Below are 19,130 nucleotides of genomic sequence, written 5' to 3' on the forward strand. Positions count from 1 at the left end.
GCACTGTTCATTTAAGAAGGCATTCTTATCTCTTCTAGCTATTCTCTGGAATTCTGCATTCAATTGGGCGTATGTTTCTTTTTATCCCTTGCCTTTTGCTTCCCTCCTTTCCTCAGCTATTTGCAAAGCTTCCTCAGACAGCCATTTTGCTTTCTTGCATTTCTTTTTCTTTGGGATGGTTTTAGTTGCTACCTCTTGTACAATGTTACGAACCTCTGTCCATAGTTCTTCAGGCACTCTGTCCATCAGATCTAATTCCTTAAATCTATTTGTCACCTCTACTGTATATTCATCAGGGATATGATTTAATTTATATCTGAGTGGCCTAGTGCTTTCCCCTACTTTCTTCAGTTTAAGCCTAAACTTTGCAATGAGAAGCTCATGGTTTGAGCCACAGTCAGCTCCTGGTCTTGTTTTTACTGACTGTATAGAGCTTCTCCATCTTTGGCTGCAGAGCATATAGTCAATCTGATTTCTGTGTTGACCGTCTGGTGATGTCCATGTGTAGAGCCGTCTCTTGGGTTGTTGGAAAAGAGTGTTTGCTATGACCATCGTATTCTCTTGACAAAATTCTATCAGCCTGTGCCCTGCTTCATTTTGTACTCCAACGCCAACACTTGCCTATTATTCCAGTTATCTTTTGGCTTCCTACTTTAGCATTCCAATCCCCCATGATGATAAGGACATCATTTTTTGGTGTTAGTTCTATAAGGTGCTGTAGGGCTTTATAGAACCGGTCAATTTCATCCTCTTCAGCACTGGTGGTTGGGGCATAGACTTGGACTACTGTGATATTGAATGGTTTGCCTTGGATTCAAACTGAGATCATTCTGTCAGTTTGAGGATTGTATCCCAGTATTGCTTTTCCTACTCTTTTATTGACTATGAAGGCTACACCATTTCTTCCGAGGGATTCTTGCCCGCAGTAGTATACCTGATGGTCATCTGAATTAAATTCACCCATTTCTGTCCATTTTAGTTCGCTGATTCCTAAGATGTCGATGTTCAGTCTTCTCATCTCTTGTTTTACCACATCCAGCTTGCCTTGATTCATGGATCTTACATTCCAGGTTCCTATGGAGAAAAAATCTTTACAGCATCGGACTTTCCTTTCACCACCACATACATCCACAGCTGAGCGTCCTTTTGGCTTTGGCCCAGTCGCTTCATTCTTTCTGGCACTACTAGTACTAGCCCTCTGCTCTTCCCCAGTAGCATATTGGACACCTTCTGACCTGAGGGGCTCATCTTCCAGTGTCATATCGTGTTTTGTTTTTGTTTTTTAATTCCATTTATATCCCACCCTTCTCCGAAGACTCAGGGCGGCTTACAAGCTTAGCAGCCTTTTGGTACTCTCCATAGGGTTTTCATGGCAAAGATACTGGAGTGGGTTGCCATTTCCTTCTCCAGTGGATCACATTTTGTCAGAACTCTCTGCTATGACCTGTCCATCTTGGGTGGCCCTGCACGGCATAGCTCATAGCTTCATTGAATTACGCAAGCCCCTTTGCCACGACAAGGCAGTAATCCATGAAGGGCTGATATTAGATAAATAATGTAAATCTATAGGGACTTATAATGTTATAATATATTTATCAGCTTTAAAGTAATATATTTATTATGTAAATTAGAAAGACTAACTGATTTTTCAAACTTTAAAACAATCTATAAATAATATTCATGTTTGTATATCATACTGAACAAATTTAATCATCCTTGCATCCATTAACCTTCTAAAGTAAATACTTAGAGAAACTCTTTTGGGATCTGCAAAGCAAACATAGTCCGTTTTCTTCCATTTTTTTTTACTTTCTATAGAAAAAGTCAACGATTGATGAACCAATGAACATCATCACAGCATGTTGCTCATAATGTTAAACAAAATCTTGATGTTTAAACTAAATCAAGGTTAAGTATTATGTAAAGAAAGGAAGAAAAATTCAGAATACAAATTTGATTTGTACTATTCAAATATTAACAAAACACTGCTTAATTATTAAAAAGAGTACACACTTGATAGTATATATAAGAATCCCCATCCAAAGCAGGATTTATTGGCAGTAAGCAAAAGGCTTTTCAAGAAATAAAATTTCATATTCTCCCACAGCACATCATTGAGCAGAAGACTATAGGGAAGAATATAACTTTATTTTATTTTCTTGGAGGAATAATTTTAATGTAGATAATTTCTAAAATTTATTTTTTCATATGCTCTGTAATACAATATATATTGTATTACTCAGGACTGATATATACTGCCTTATACATTTTCTAAATAATAAACCAACTCCCTCCATTTTATACCAACATTTCCCATAATACAATATCTCATCCCTACTTCTTTCTTTTCTGCAAAACATTCCTGATTCTACCACATTCTTTCATTAATGTATACATTACTTAACCATTCAAACTTTTTCTTCCTCTTAAACCAGGGGTCAGCAACCTGAAACAGTGAAAGAGCCACTCGGAACCGGTTCCCTCACAAAAGGAAAAACTGGGAGCCGCAAAAAATGTGTGCGCATGCGCGTACATGTGCAGAACAGGGTTTGACTGAAGAGTGGAGCCAAGGTGAGATATGCACCTACCCTGCATATTTGAATTGATTGGTTGAACTTTTTTACTCCCACTTTTTTTTGAGGGGACTGCACATGGCAGAGGACTGGGAGCCACATGAGACAGCTGAAAGAGCCGCATGCGGCTCCGGAGCCGCGGGTTGCAGACCTGTGTCTTAAACCATTCAATCTAACTTCACATATTTGGTGTACAATTTGATTCTAATTCTACAAAAAAACCCCTCACCTTAAGGTTTTTATTTTGTATTGGTCATTCACCTATATATTCACTCCACATTCATTAATTGCTTATTGATTTTATCTCTTCTTTTACATAAAACTTATGTACCAGTTCCTCATTTTAACCTTACCTTTATGTTTTTCCTGACACAGTCCACATTCTTTTTCATATAGCATAAAAAAGTATAAAACTAAGCTAATTACATGCTTATAACCAATTGGTTTACCTTTTTTTGACAAATATTCGTTCCTTGCAACAAATGTTATGAACTATCTTGCAACCAGTTTTTGCATACCTTAAAATTTCCCTATTTACTGTCTTCAGTAAATATTCTACCACAGTACAAAAACTTCCTTGTAGTTTTTTATTATTTATGTATAACTTGGTCTAATCATTACATTACATTTACATTTCATGTAAAACACAGCTACCTTGGCTTTTGAAACATTAATTTTCAGTTCCATCCTCCTCATTACATCATGCATTTAAATTTCAAGTTCCCAATCACAAAACATAGTTTCACCTGCATAAAAAGACATGTGTTCATGTCTTCAACATACTTTAACATCCATAAACATAATACACAACAATTTTTCCTCAAGATTTGCTTTTCTCACATCTTTCTCTTTTTCCTTGCTCAATGCTGAATCACTAATTAAGCATATTCCATTACTCTCATGCATGCTTTACTCTGTTAGTACAAGGTAGACCAAACTAGGAAACCAAAGGCAGGCAGGCCAAATTTACTTTTATTATAATGATATAGTACAGAATCTTCCAAATCTGAATGTGCTTTTCTGTTCTCTCCTTTGTGAGAATTAGCATTAGAGAGAGTCTTGCCTGTGACATTTTTTTCAGATTGCATTTCTGCTCCAGATTCAGGTTTCAGATCTGACTGTTATCCCACTTGTGGTTGTCCCTCAAGGCCGTTTCCTCAGCCCACTGCATTGCTCTTGCAACATTCGGTAAACAATCTTCAATTCTATATTTGTGCAAAACATTCCCTAATCCAAGCCTATGCAATTTTTCATAGTTTTTTCTATTATTCATAAATGTTACTCTTCAAACTCCACCTCTTTGTGACATACATGCAGTATGAATTAGAATAGAGCTGGAAGGGACCTTGGAGGTCTTCTAGTCTAACCTGCTGCTCAAACAGGAGCCCCTATACCATTTCAGACAACTGACTGTCCAGTCTCTTCTTAAAAGAGCCTTGGTGGAGCAGTGGGCTAATGCCTCCTTAAGTAACACCAGCTGCCTGCAATTAGTGCAGGTTCGCATCCCACCAGGCTCAAGGTTGACTCAGCCTTCCATCCTTCCGAGGTAGGTAAAATGAGGACCCAGATTGTTGGGGGTAATAAGCTGACTTTGTAATAATGCCGCTTGGGGTGTGTGTGAAAGCCCTAATAAGCAGGCATATACATAGAATGAAGGCTACTGCTAAGCTTGTAAGCCGCCCTGAGTCTTAGGAGAAGGGCGGGATATAAATGGAATTAAAATAAAATATAAATAAATAAAAATAAAAACCTTCAGTGATGAAGCACCTACAAATTCTGATGGCAAGCTGTTCTACTGGTTAATTTTCCTCATGGTTAGGAATTTTCTCCTTAGTTCCAAGTTGCTTCTTTCTTGATTGGTTTCCATCCATTGTTTCTTATCCTAATTACAGGTGTTTTGGTAAATAAGTTGGCCCCTTCCTTTTTGTGGCAACCTCTCAAATACTGGAATACTGCTATCATCTCACCCCTAATCCTTCTTTTCTCTAGACTAACCAAACCCAAATCCTGCAACTGTTCTTCATATGTTTTAGTCTCCAGGCCTTTAATCAGACTTTAATCATAAGAACAGTACTGTTTTTATTGTGGAGAAAATAAAATTATTGTTGGCAATAAAATTTATGATTGATTTCTACAAAAAAATGAGAGAAAACTGGATAAAGATAAAACCTGGCAATGGCTTACAAATGGGGCATTAAAAAAGAAAATGAAGGATTGATTTGAGAGCAAGCTATTTGAACTAATACAATCAAGGCCAGAACTGAAAAATCATCCAATGATTCAAAGTGCAGATTGTGCAAAGAAGCAGAAGAAGCAGTCGAGCATATACTCGGCTCATTCAGGAATTGCACAAACTGATTATAAACAACTTAACACAGTCACCTAAATGATTGACCGAAACATCTGTAAAAATAATCATGTATTAGTAATGAAAAATCAGTGAGAACAGAGAGTTGAAAATCAACAGGCTAAAATATTGTGGGATTTCTGAATACAGACAGATAATGTCTGGCTCATAGCACACCAGATATAACTGTGATTCAGAAAAAGAAATTGTGGATAATTAATATGGCAATGTCAGGGGATAGCAGAACAGAAAACAAAGAACTTGAAAATACATGAAGAATCAAGATCTGAAAATCAGTTGAAAGTTTGTAACATAGGTTGGCCTTGGTGGTCCTAGTGGTTCTCAACATACTGGGTGCCATAACAAAATATCTTGGACAGCACTTAGAAAATATGGTCATTGGCAAAATTTCTATCATTCAATTAACAAAAGACCACACTGCTTGAATACTACACATGTATGCTACGTCAATACATTACAACATCCTAGGTTCTTGGGGAAAAATTGATGTGTATGAAGACCAACAACAGCTAAATAACTGGCAACTGTAAATTCATGGTTTTGTGTACATAATAACTATTATTATTTATAAAGATAAGCTCTACAAAGCTATTTAATTCAGTATGGTACAGTGCAGATATGTTAATATTAATGAAATTCCAAATAGGATCATTGTGAACTAATCGTCTTCTTTTTTGGAACTTTACATTCCTTCCACATAAGTCAACATTAGTATGCCTTTATCATTCTTACTAATTTTCCATTTAGCAGAGGCACACATACTTGCATTCCAGTGTATAAGAAAAGGATTAAACCCTGTTAGTTTTAAGCAATGCAAATTAACTACAATGTATTCTGGACTTCACTTGGTATGGGACTGTCTCTTTAAGAGAGAGGGGGGGTAAAGAGAGAGAGAGAAACACATACTCACCATATTCTTTAAATGTATACACATACATACACAAACCACTAACATGCATCAGTTTTAAACCTATTTAAATATCAAGACTTTCACAAAAACATAATGCGAATTGTGATTATATGATATTAGTCGTGTCCTTAAGGAGGAAAGATGCCCATAATTAAGACAAAATCTTTTTTGTAACAGATAATGCCCTCATTCACTGTCAAAGTGACCCCAGGACATGTTTTTCTGCTCTACTTCTGAAGGACACTTTTTGATTGTGTTGGCAACAGCAGCTAGATTCTGGGATGCAAAGACAATAGGCTCAAACTAATGCAAATGCTGAAGAGGTTTTATTGAATAAAATTTAGAAGAGTTACAGAGGAAAAAGAAAGTATACCAGGCTATAACTTTTCTGCCTGTCAGGAACACCTAAATGACAGTGGATGGTTGCTGCACAGGAGCTTTTAGGCCTTCAGAACTAACCTGGGATTCAAGGTATCTGGGAGTTTTTGCCACCTTTATGTAAATATTCAAGGGACAGGAAGTACATACTTGATGACATATATTATAAATGGCCACAATTCTAAAGCTCCTTTTCACATAAGACATCGCTCCTAGCACGCTACTGGTTAATGATCATGGTTTACTGAAAATGACTGAAATTATCATCTTGTAGAACTATATGCTCTAGAACCTGAGTCAGCCTAATTTACTGTATATATCATGAAAGTATTCATTTACTGATATGAATAAAAGTGGAACTTTATTTTTTTAAAACCTTATCTGAGAAACGAAAAGACTGAAATGAAATTAATTAGGAATGTGGTATCAGTGTAGAATGCAAAAGCATGGCTTGGTTTATTATTTCTTTGTGGAATACGCCAAATGACATCATTCAGACACAATGCTAAACTAGTATACTATGGGTCATAGCTAAAACAAATCATAGCTAATTTCACCTAAATAAATAATATGCAAAGACTGCCAATTGAGCAGTCAAGTAGAACTGTGAACACCAGGTTATAAATTTGCATATGTGATTAATCAAACTATAGCATTAACTGTTAATGCTTTTCTTTAGCATGGTTTTTAGCCAATCTCCTGACCATACTCTCATAAGCAGGCTTGAGAAAGAATAGCTAGTATAAAAATACATGGGACCCACTTAGTTTTTCCCCCCTAAAGCTTACCAGATAATAGCAATCTAATTTGTTCATAGGAATCTAATTCCTAATTAGAATTCCTCTAATTCCTTGAGACTATGGGATTTGAAGTCCACTATATCTGTAGAATACCAGGCTAAGGAAAAAGAACAACAACTACAAAAATTATTGGTGGCAAAATTGCCTTTTAGAACAGCTTCTGTTAAACCATTTGCCGCATGTCTACTTAGAATGTACACTTTAAAAGTACACTAAATCTCAAAGATGCTGTATTAAAATCAAAACCAACTAATAGCAAAGCCACACTTTCTTTATAAAAATGGAACATATGAAGGTAAATCATTGAAACTGGAAAATTAAAACATGAATATTTCATAAGAATACATTTTCTTCTGTTGTTTGTTCATGCTACTTTAATTAAGGCCCTTTAGCAATTAAAAGTTAAAGCAGTGTTTTTCAAATTTGGCAACTTTAAAATGTGTGGACTTCAATTCCCAGAATTTCCTATGTAAGTTATGATGGGTTAGCATTTAGGAAATCCCTCAAAACATGATTCCTTCCAACAGGTTTGAGGATCCCAGGGAAACAGGGAGCCCATGGGACAGTTACCCTATATGCAGGATGCTAGTCCATTCTCCAGCAGCCTTATTTATATTTGTGATTAAATCATTTAAATTGTTGCTTTGTTTGTTTTATTGCATGTTTGTCCAGAGTCACATTTGTGAAATAGGCACTTTTATAAATTTGATCAATTAAACAAACAAACAAACAAACAAATTTAAAGCTGCTTTCCATTTTTTTGCTATAAATTTCATTATTATATATGCAATGAAACTAGAAACCAATGGGGGGAAAAAAACTACAGAGACAAGTTGTGGGTACTTTTTTTTAAAGTAAGGTCACCAGTCCAGACTACAAACATCTGGATGGCCAGTAAATGGGACTTAGGGGTACACAAAGTTCTAATCCTTTAATGCCATTCACTAACTACCTAGTTTTTTGCAGCCAGATATAATTCTAAAGTGGATATTAGAATATATATATTCTTCAGGATATCTGACACACCTCCATTAAGTTCTAAGTTTTGCAACTGAGATGCAAGACTCGAGGCTTGTGGGAGGGGATTTTGAGATTCTGAAAGCAATAGCAATAGCACTGATATACTGCTTCATAGTGCTTTACAGCAGGGGTCCCCAACCCCCGGTTCATGGAGCGGTACCAGTCCACGGCATGCCAGCAACCGGTCCGCACAAGCAAGCAAAGTCCCATCCACAGGATGCAGGCAGTGCACAAAACCACACCCCTTTTGGTTCATGGGAAAATATCTCTCCACATAACCCAAAAGAGAGCACTCTCTAAATGGTTTAGAGTCAGCATATTACACACACACCCAACAATCTGGATTGTCATTTTACCGACTTTGGAAAGATGAAAGGCTGAGTCAACTGGTCAGGATTGAATTCCTGGCAGTGGGCAGAGTCAGTCTGCAATACTGCATTCTAACCACTGCACCACCAGGCTTCTGTTGATAGCATATTTCTTCAGCAGGAATGAAAGCCTATTGGCTAAACACACATTTTTCATGACCAGGGTGTTATCTCAAGGTTCAAAAAAATCTTTGAAATGTCCTATTAGGCAGCATAGAGAGTAATGATTCAGTTACACTATTAATAAGAAATGGTAGTTTAAACTCCAGGTATTAGATCATAGCTGCCTTTAGTACATAATAAAATAAGCAGGTAAATAGATGTTTGCTAATGAAGAGAAAGACGAGGAATGACATGATAGCAGTGTTCCAATATCTCAGGGGCTGCCACAAAGAAGAGGGAGTCAAGCTATTCTCCAAAGTGCCGGTAGGCAGGACAAGAAGCAATGGATGAAAACTAATCAAGGAGAGAAACAACCTAGAACTAAGGAGAAACTTCCTGACAGTTAGAACAATTAATCAGTGGAACAACCTGCCTCCAAAAGCGGTGAATGCTCCAACACTGGAAGTTTTTAAGAAGAGACTGAACAGCCATTTTTCTGAAATGGTATAGGGTTTCCTGCCTGAGCAGGGGGTTGGACTAGATGACCTCCAAGGTACCTTCCATCATCATCATCATCATCATCATCATTATTATTATTACTGAAAGAACTTTCAATTTCACTTTCTTATTTTTTTCAAATTGAAAGAATAAATAGAAGAAAGCGATGGAACCTAGTGCATAAAGTCTTTATTCACACAAAGCATTTGTTTGCAGAATTAACTCATTCTGAGTTCACACATTTGATGGAAGCATAATGCAACCAAACAGGCTGATTTGAACAAAATACTAAGCTACAAACATACAAAAAATTACATTTACTTTTACACATCATGCAAATGCAGCCACTAGGATTTTTTAACCATGCTGTACAAACAGTCAGAAGATGAAAACAGAAAAAAAAATCTCTTGCCTCATGTTATTTAAGTGTATGCCTGTTCCCAACCACAAGGGGTTTGCTGAAATTATGTAAAATTATTCTGGTTTGCTTTTACTTCATCCGTATGGGTTCCTTTTCAGTCAAAAATAGCTTCTTAAGAAACTGTACTGTATTTGCAATGCAGTTAACTGCACTTAATCCAAAGGAAGTTGATAATGCTCTACACCAGTGTTTCTTAAAGTATGTTCCTCAGGCTCATGGGTCCCTCAAGACTCCTTAGAGCAGAAGTCAGCAACCCAAAGAGCCTTGGTGGAGCAGTGGGCTAATGCCTCCTTAAGTAACACCAGCTGCCTGCAATTAGTGCAGGTTCGCATCCCACCAGGCTCAAGGTTGACTCAGCCTTCCATCCTTCCGAGGTAGGTAAAATGAGGACCCAGATTGTTGGGGGCAATAAGCTGACTTTGTAATAATGCCGCTTGGGGTGTGTGTGAAACCCCTAATAAGCAGGCATATACATAGAATGAAGGCTACTGCTAAGCTTATAAGCCGCCCTGAGTCTTCGGAGAAGGGCGGGATATAAATGGAATTAAAATTAAAATAATAAAATAAAGGGAGGGAGAAGCATTTTACGTGTGCGCACATGCTCACGGGGCTGCGAGCATGCATGTGAGACAAACAGAGTGGGGCTAAAACTTGCATACGTGCTAGCCCTGCCCTGTTCATGTGCACAGAGTCCTGTTTCTGCTCCCTGAGGCGTGGAGTCAGCCCGTTTTCGCGCACTGAGGCATGGCAGCATCCCATTTTCATGCCCTTAGACACAGTGTTGGCCCATTTTCGCACAGCACGGTGGTGCAGTGTCCCGTTTTCATACCCCGCAGTGCAGCATCATCCTATTTTCACACCCTGTTGCATGGCATCAGCCCAATTTCATGCCTTAAGGCACGGCAGTGTCCCATTTTCGCACCCCACAGCTGTGACACTAGCATGAGTGGGGGGCAGCCTCTCCCGCATCCCAGTGGCCAGTAGCCCATGAACCACAGGTTGGGGACCACTGCCTTAGAGTTCCAGAAAATTATTTGTGAGCTATTGAAGGGGCCTGAAAAATTTTAAAATAATATCACTGTCTTCATTATTATTTCTTGTTTTCATGAACATCATTTTATTTTTGTTAATATCTAATTGGTTTAATGTTATGTTTACATGATTCAATAAATAAACATTAAAATACATCCATCTTAATTTTTAATACAGGCAGTCCTGGACTTATAGTTGTAACTGAGCCTGGAATTATGGTTACACGTTGTGCCAGTGTTAACCAAGTATTCATGTGACCATGCCCAGTTTTAATTCCTTTTTTGTAGCAATCTCTAAGAGAACATAATGGTATTTAAGCAATCCATTGTCAGAAATGGGTGGGGAGTTTTTGTTCGAAATTGGACATAATGCTGTTTTTTTGGCAAAAAAAGTTGTAAATTGTGGTCATGTGTCTGTGAGATGCTGCAAACACCCATAAATATGCACTGATTGCTAAGTGTCTCCCGGGGGGGGAGAGTTCTGACCATCAGAACTTTGAATTTGCATCATAAATATCTTTTGGGGGTCCATAATTGAGGACTGCCTGTACAGTAAATATAGATAAATGTAGCCCATGCCAACAAAAGTGTTTTGTGATACCTTCCTAATTTTTAAAATAAGGGGTCCTTAAACAAAAAAGTTTAGAAAACATTGCTCTGCATCAGAACTACAATAAGAAAACTTTATTTTATTTCTCTCAAGTATAAATTGAAGAAAGAAATTAGTTTAATTCTGATACATATTCATGTGCATATTCAGTCGTAGGACATATGCATTTTCTTTTCTTTAAGAATGCCGGTCAAGATACGTAGCATTCTCCAAGTCATAGTGTTTGGCCTAAGGTCACTTGGGGAGCTTTTGCCTAGAGCTTTTTTTGAGGTTTAAGTTTAATTGCTTTAACACTGAGTTTTCCCAACCCTAGTCCAACACCGTAAATCCAATACTACACAGATACTCAAAATCATTGCAACTGAAATTTCTGGCTATACTGGCCTTTCATATGCTCTATATTCTAAAAGGTAGAATGTTGTAGACAAAGGGATTGCAAATTGCTGCAACTCATTGTGATATTCCGCATGGTTTCAAATGACACTGATTACAGATTGCCTCTTAACTGCTTTTCATCTGTATTGAATAATTTATATTGATTTGGTAAAGCGTCAGGCCAAAGCCTAGCAGATATCACTTTGATTAAAGCTAGCCCTTGTGCAGAACATTTTATTGCATCTCAATTCTTTAAATTACATCAGTCCCACTGGTGACTAACTGCATAGTCCAAATACAGATTGACTCCTAGTTTACATTATAGCATGCCTGAGAGAGCAACTAAAGAAAGCTAAGAATGAGATGCCAAGAAAAAGCCATGCTTAGCTTGGACAAATTCTGGAGAAGCCAGAATTTTTAGATTAATCATCATCATCATCGTCATCATCAAACAATCAGAAGAGATATTTCAATCCTTTGATTAGCTTATTACACTGACAGGACAGAGAAATATAGCTGGTAGGGATCAGTTGAGCCAAATGAATTAGCATATACCTCATTCACATCTTGGATTACCATCATGTGCAAAAACAACGTTTGTAATTTAGTCCATTTTTGTTGGAATGTTTAAAGAAAAATATCATTTTAAAAATTGATTCATCCAGTGCCTTGTTAATGTTTCTCTCCACGGAATGTCACTTTTTTTTTTATTTAAGGAGTTCACACAGATCACCAGTGTTTAACATTAAGAAAAAAGCTTATCTTATGGAAAATTCACGAACACTCCTCAGCATTTATAAGGAGAGAAAAAAGAACCCGGAAGGTTCAAAGCGTAAGTATTTGACTATATTATGCAACATAAATTGTAGCACATAATTTCTTTTACCTTGCCAGTTGACTTTGTACCTTTCCAAATGCAAAAGTAACAGATAGTCCAGGCAGCCAGAAGGCATAGTGCCAGTTCCCAGCGCAGTTCCCCAATGTGTTCAATGCCGTCCGATATGGCCAACACTCTTCGTCTAAAAATGATATAAACAAACATCAGTGTTAAAACTTTAATGCAGAAGTTACTAATTGCTATACATCTGCCAATCTGTTAAGAGTAATGGAAAGTTATTATTATTGTCGGCGATGGTGTTGTTATTGCTGTTATAGTAAGAAGTAGTTTGATCCAGTGGTTAAGGCACCAGACTAAAAACCAGGAGACTGTGACTTCTAGTCCCACTTTATACATGAAAGCTGGCTGGGTGATTTCAGAGTTGGTGAATAAGCTGGTTCGTCAATTCTTGTCACAAGCAATGAGTTAATACTCAACTGATCTGGAAAAAAAATACTCAATTGATCAGACATTTGCAGAAAAAATGCCAGGAAGAAAAAAAAGTGGCTATTATTATTATTTCTTATAATATTGCAGATAGCCTCTAAAGATTACATACAATTTTAAATCATTAATATTCAGAGTAGGCACAAAGAAATATCTAAATTAATCAATAATGTATATTCTGTAAACCTCATTTACAAACTAGAAGACCACATAAGTAACAAACCAAAATAAAATTCTTGTATACCAAGGATAGCCAGTTCTGCTGTGGATCTCTCAAACTGCTGAATGCAACTTCCAATCTTAAGAACTGAGAGTTTAAAATTTCATTAAAAAGAAATCAATTTCCTATCATTAACATTAATCATGCTAATGATAGGAAAATAGCATTTTCCATTACAATTAACCCATGCAAGATAGTGTGTCATTGGATCTGTGCAATGGGAATATATGAAAGAAGAAAAAGTCTTTACTTATAGAATGTAAAAGCCATTTTCCTATCAGGTACAATACAGCTTCGGTAATCCCTTCTCTCAATGGCTTTTAGAGATGGCTCAAAATTCATTGCAGCAACCTAATAAAACCTGTTTCTGAACATCTATGGACACCAGCTCATCTATTTAAATCTATATTTTCCCCTATTCCAGACATGTCAAACACAAGCCTGGATCCGGCTCGGATCCAGCCCACGAAGTGGTTTCATGTAGCCTGTGAAGCCATCCTGGAAACAATGAGGGAAGGGCCCCTGCTGCCTTGGCCCAACCACAATATGGTTATGCATTTAGTCCCATCTGTGCAGGAGTTTAAGAAAACAATCAAAATAATTTTGGTATCATTTTTTTATTCATATTGTTCAAAGCAACTTCAAAAGATAACTTTCCTTGTTAGCATAGCTGCTAGCTGATTTCCCTCCATGATTATTAGAGTTTGAAGATGTAATCCTGAAAAGCAGTTTAAACATATAATTACTTAAACAATTGTATTAAATAAATAGAGAGTCAGTTTGTTGTAGTGGTTAAGGCACTGCACTAGAAACCATGAGTTCTAGTCCTTCTCTAGGCATACAGTAAATTAATTGGATATCCTTCAGCCAGTCCCTCTCTCTCAGCCCTAGGAAGTAGATAAGGGAAAGCCATTTCCATAAAACTTTGCCAAGAAAACTACAGAGTACAATCCAGGCAGTTGTCAAGAGCCAACAATGTCTCAAAGGCATACACACATTAAATAAATAGCTTTAATTGGGAAAACATTTCATAACCTATTATACTGAACAAATTTGTCTTTATGAGGCAGAAGTCTGAAAATGGTATTCTTCAGATACGCTAGGACAGGGGTCAGCAACCTGAAACAGTGAAAGAGCCATTTGGAACCAGTTCCCTCACAAAAGGAAAAACTGGGAGCCGCAAAAAATGTGTGCACATGCGTGTACATGCGCGCATGCGCAGAACAGGGTTTAACTGAAGAGTGGAGCCAAGGCGAGATATGCACCTACCCTGCATATCTGAATTGATTGGTTGAACTTTTCTAGTCCCACTTTTTTGTTTTTTGGACTGCACATGGCAGAGGACTGGGAGCTGCAGGAGACGGCTGAAAGAGCCGCATGCGGCTCCGGAGCCGCTAGGACTACAATACATAAATTGGAAGCCATAAATTGGAGGGAGCGCTGATGGATGAGAAATTAAGAGTCTTTTAAAACATCATTGGTTGAAAACATGTATAAGAAATTATTATAGATTAATCTTTTAGAAATGCAAAGGTATATTTTCCCTATTTCTTAGAAGTATGTTTATTTAGGATAATCCAATTGCAGCACTGCATTTCCCATGGACTTTCACTGAGTGAATTTTCCTGGGAAAGAGATTCTTTTACGAGGCTTTCTAGCTTGTAGGGCAGTTGCACACTCCTGAATAGCAAGAGATTTAATCACTGCCAGCATTTCATAAAAAGGAATGTACCAGAGTACTTTCTGCATTGTTTTATAGTTTGGGGAGGAAAAAGAATGAATTCATTTATTTGGAAAAGACCTGTAGTGTCAGTTAACCATTTCATGCTGTCTGCATGATGGATTGGCCTTGCAAAGAATCAAGGGATGAAGTCTTTAGAAGGTAGTTCTTTACCTAAAGTGTTTCATCAAACATCCTAGAGATTATTCTTTCTAAATAATGCAATAAGAAGATAGAAATATCTTTTAAAAATTCAGAGTGTTTCATCTTCAATACACATGGAGAAAAAAACTAGTTTTCCTCATCTTTCTTGCCACAGAATTCTGACAGCATTAAACATGTTTAGAGCTGTTTGTCCTTATCTCTATGGTAACTGTATGCCAATTTTTTCAGCATTTCTTCATATGTTTTCGTTAAAAAACATTTTATCTTCTTTGTAACTCTCTTCTGACTTCTTTCAATGGCTTTGTTTGAACATTGGTTTGACATTTTCAGCCCACTACATCATCTGATTGTTACCCAAATAAATGGGTCCATCCCTAAAATTGCCTTCTAACTGGCTCAATATTTGCCCAGCCACAGCACTTTGGTCAACCCTAAGACCAACAAAACTGTTTGTAACAGAAAGAGAAGCCAGTACTCTTATGCACTAGAAAAAGGCAAGCAGGATGTCTGTTTGGCTCTGAAAGGACCTCAGTTTGATAGGAAAAAAAATGGAAGCATTACAGAATAAAACAATATTATAAGGATCCAAGATGACACTTGAGGCTGATTTTGAAGGTCAGCCAAAGCTACAGCTGATCCAGAATGGGGTGGTGCAGGCGCTTTGTTATCCATATCTCACCCCATTGCTTTATAAGCTGCACTGGTTACCAGTTGGTTTCCAGGCATAATTTCAGGTGGTAGCCATTACGTTTTTGATGAAGTAGGGCTGGCTACCTGAGTAATGGCTTATCTACAGTCATCTCTACTGAAAAGGTGCAGTTCATTTCCCATCAATCAAAGAATTATACAGAGTGGGACTCAGGAAGCATGCCCACTCTGTTGCAGTGAATGATCTCCCCTCCCCTCCCCCCAGATTCTTATGTTGTTCAGAAAACTATTAAAGACTTAATTGTTCTCCCAAGTTATGGGAACAGGGTAATTAATTAATTAACTAATTTTATTTGTCACCCATCTCGCCACAAGGTGACCCTTATTGTGGTACCCCTTTTGCCTGCTTTGCTTTGGTTTGGTTTTCAGTACTTTTCTGTTCTGATCAGATATATCTTGTATAAATATTCTGTGTTATATGCTGCCTAAAGTCATTTGGGAGTTGGTCAGCCTATTAAACAAATAAGCAAACAAATAATTCTCCTGAAATATGAATTTGGTATTGTTTTCTTGGTATTTGCTAAATTCCCTAAGGAATTTTAAAAAAATAAAAAATAAAAACTGGTCCTCTACATTCAACATAAGAACCCAGGATTCATATTCAAATTAGCAGGTATCCAAAGAAGCTAATCCAGTTTCATCACACCTGACTCCTAAGATGCAAACCGGGTAGGTGCATTCCTGCAAGATGTCTCCCTTTTCAGCACCCATGTGAGAATGTATCAGACATTTTGGTCTATTTGCTTGATGAGAAGGCTATTTTTTTTCCAGTCTTATTCCAAATTCATCATCCTCCTACCTTAGGAAGAAATATTGTAACATGTCATTTGTCTGTTTGTAGCTAAATTTTGCATACGCTCCATAAAAATGAACCTTTCTTGAAACTTCCTTTGTTCATCTTTCTTTCAGCAAACCAACATATTAAAGTCCTCATAGATAGTTAACTGATGAAGATGTCTTTTCAATCTTCAGGCTGTTAGTTCTGACTATAGAATGCCAAGTGATTAACTGGACTTCTGGGGGATATATAGAAAACTAAAGACATCTCCACAATTTTTCTCTGCAAACAAATTTTATCTGACAAGCCAAAGAAGGAATCAAAGGTGGAACTACAAATGACAGGCCAAGAGAATGATTTGGAACAGGGCTCTTTACTAGATGTGCAAAAGAATCTGGCTGAAATTTTAAAAATTAAAAGGAAAGTACAAATGGTAAATCAAAAGAATGACCTGAAAAATGTTTTCTTATTGGAGCTACAAAAGAGGTTTATGAAAGCTTTGAAGAAATATTTTTAATTTGTACACATTTCGCAGTCAACTGAGATACATTTGGCTCTGCCACAGTGCATTCTCTTCTCCATAGCTCAACTATTACCCACCAAGATTTTGGGGAGGTGAAAAATGGTCATATTTTCCCAGCACCATCCACTTCCACTGCTGAAAATAGCCAAGGATCAAAAAATGGAATGGAGGTCAGAAGAAGAGGCTGATAAACTAAAGATCCAGAATTAGCTGAAACTGATTTATGGACACAAATGTGATATTTTCTTTAGCACTCACCAAGTTCAATGCCTTAGCTTTTAAAAGATCCATTTAATTAGAAAAAAAGACATAAGAAGTGTAATAATCATCCAGTCAGGACCAAAGAAACTTCATGGATGAGAAACAAAATGTCTTCTTCAAGGAAAAAAAATCTAGTCCTTTTGAAAAAGCACCTTTGAGATTACTTCTCAGTAGTTTCTTTTATTATTCTTCACCTATAAACAAAATCTTGCCCAAACTAAAGCAACTACTTGCACAACTTAAATATACACTGAGAATTACTAGGGAGGAGCTGTTTTAACCCATTTCTTCCATGTTCCTCTTTGCTCTCTGGAATGCAGCGTTCTGGGAATCCAGACTACATTCCACCACAAGTGGTGAGTAAAATTAAATTAAAGCCTATACCAAACTCTTACGACAATGGTATGTTATTAAATACAGGCTTACTATTAATATATTATGGTTGGTTACATTATCAGCCAGAGGTTTAGGCTAGATTTGGTATTTTTGCCCAGCTAGTGAGTCATTCCCAAGCACCTGAGATAGATATTGTTGTCTGATAATGTTAAAAGTATCATTGCAGGATGTAAACTGTTCCAAAAAAAAGCTACCTCTTACAACTGATTCATAGTGATGTTGTCAATGCCGATGGTGCTTGAGATATTTGGGATTGTAGCCAAGACACTTATTACTATTGGTATTATCTTTGCTTTATTTTGCCACAGTTTTCATACTTCTATTTGCAGGTCTTTATATTTTGTGATTTTCTCCAGTTTCTTCTCTTTTATTCTGTTGTCTCCAGGTACTGCAACATCCACTATTCAGACTGTTTTGTCTTTATTGTCAACAATTGTTACATCTGGTATGTTATGTAGCAGGTACCTGACTATTTAAATTCTTAAGTCCCAGAGCACATTAGCTTTTTCATTTTTTTATTACTTTGTCTGTTTTGTGGTCCTACCAGTTCTTACTTGCAGGCAAGTAGTATTTCTTACAGATACTGCAGTACACCATTGTTGTTCCTTTGTCACGCTGTTACTTGTATTCAGATTATGTGATCTTTTTGCAGCAGCTAATTAGGTGGTATTCAGCTTTTTTTTGAAGATACAGAATTTGGGCCTGGTTGCTGTCTTTCTCAACTCTGACTTTGTATTGTTCTTAAGGCTTGGTCTTATGCAGTCTGTATTAGCCCATCTGTCTCTTTTTTCAATTTTCCTGTTCTTAACATTATCAGGTCTTGTTGTTATCTGCTCTGCCTGCTCATTTTTATATCTTCTGGGCATTTAATCCTGTGCCTTGCCATATCCTTCTCTCTCACAGATCCTTCTCTGTGGGCGCCCCGGAGCTATGGAACCAGTTACCGGTTGAGCTCCGGATGGCGCCCGATCTTCGCTCCTTTCGTCGCGATCTAAAAACATACTTGTTCGAGCAAGCCGGCCTGGCCTGATGGGGGATTGGTGCGGTTTTTTATTGCTGTTTTATTGGGGTTTTAATATTGTATTTACTGTTTTTTAGTGGGCATATATTTAATCCTTTTTTAATTTTTGTAACTTTGTATTTTTATTTATTTATTTATTTATTTATTTATTTAATTTATATACCGCCCTTCTCTCAAGAGACTCAGGGCGGTTAACAGGGCAATACATAAAAGACAGATACAAAAGTTAAAATTAATTAAAACATGATTAAACAATGCCCATAGTACAGATTTAAAATTAACGTCATAATAACAAAACCCACCCCGTCCCATCAGGCCAGGCCCGCTTCCTTAAAAAGATGGGTTTTAAGGTCGCGCCGGAAGGAGCGGAGGTCGGGCGCCATCCGGAGCTCTACCGGAAGATGATTCCATAAGTCCGGTGCGCCCACAGAGAACGCTCTCCCCCTGGGGGCCACCAGTCGGCATTCTTTGACCGGCGGCACCCTGAGGAGGCCCTCTCTGTGGGAGCGTACTGGGTGGAGGGAAGTTGACGCCGGCTGCAGGTGCTCCCCAAGGTATTC

At 37.4% G+C, this 19,130-nt stretch overlaps 1 protein-coding gene across 1 annotated transcript in view; it reads right to left on the minus strand.

Annotated features, from left to right (window-relative positions):
• The window catches only part of SLC6A11 (solute carrier family 6 member 11), a gene marked incomplete at both ends in the record, with an annotated part of 116,245 nt that overhangs the window by 68,029 nt on the left and 29,086 nt on the right, over positions 1 to 19,130 (minus strand). The window contains one exon of the mRNA XM_083356874.1: positions 12,341 to 12,473. Coding sequence (XP_083213000.1) covers positions 12,341 to 12,473 — 133 coding nt within the window. The remainder of the gene's footprint in view (positions 1 to 12,340; positions 12,474 to 19,130) is intronic.

The sequence above is a fragment of the Vipera ursinii genome (genome assembly GCF_947247035.1).
Source record: "Vipera ursinii genome assembly, chromosome: 2".
In the NCBI taxonomy this organism is placed as follows: Eukaryota; Metazoa; Chordata; class Lepidosauria; order Squamata; family Viperidae; genus Vipera; species Vipera ursinii.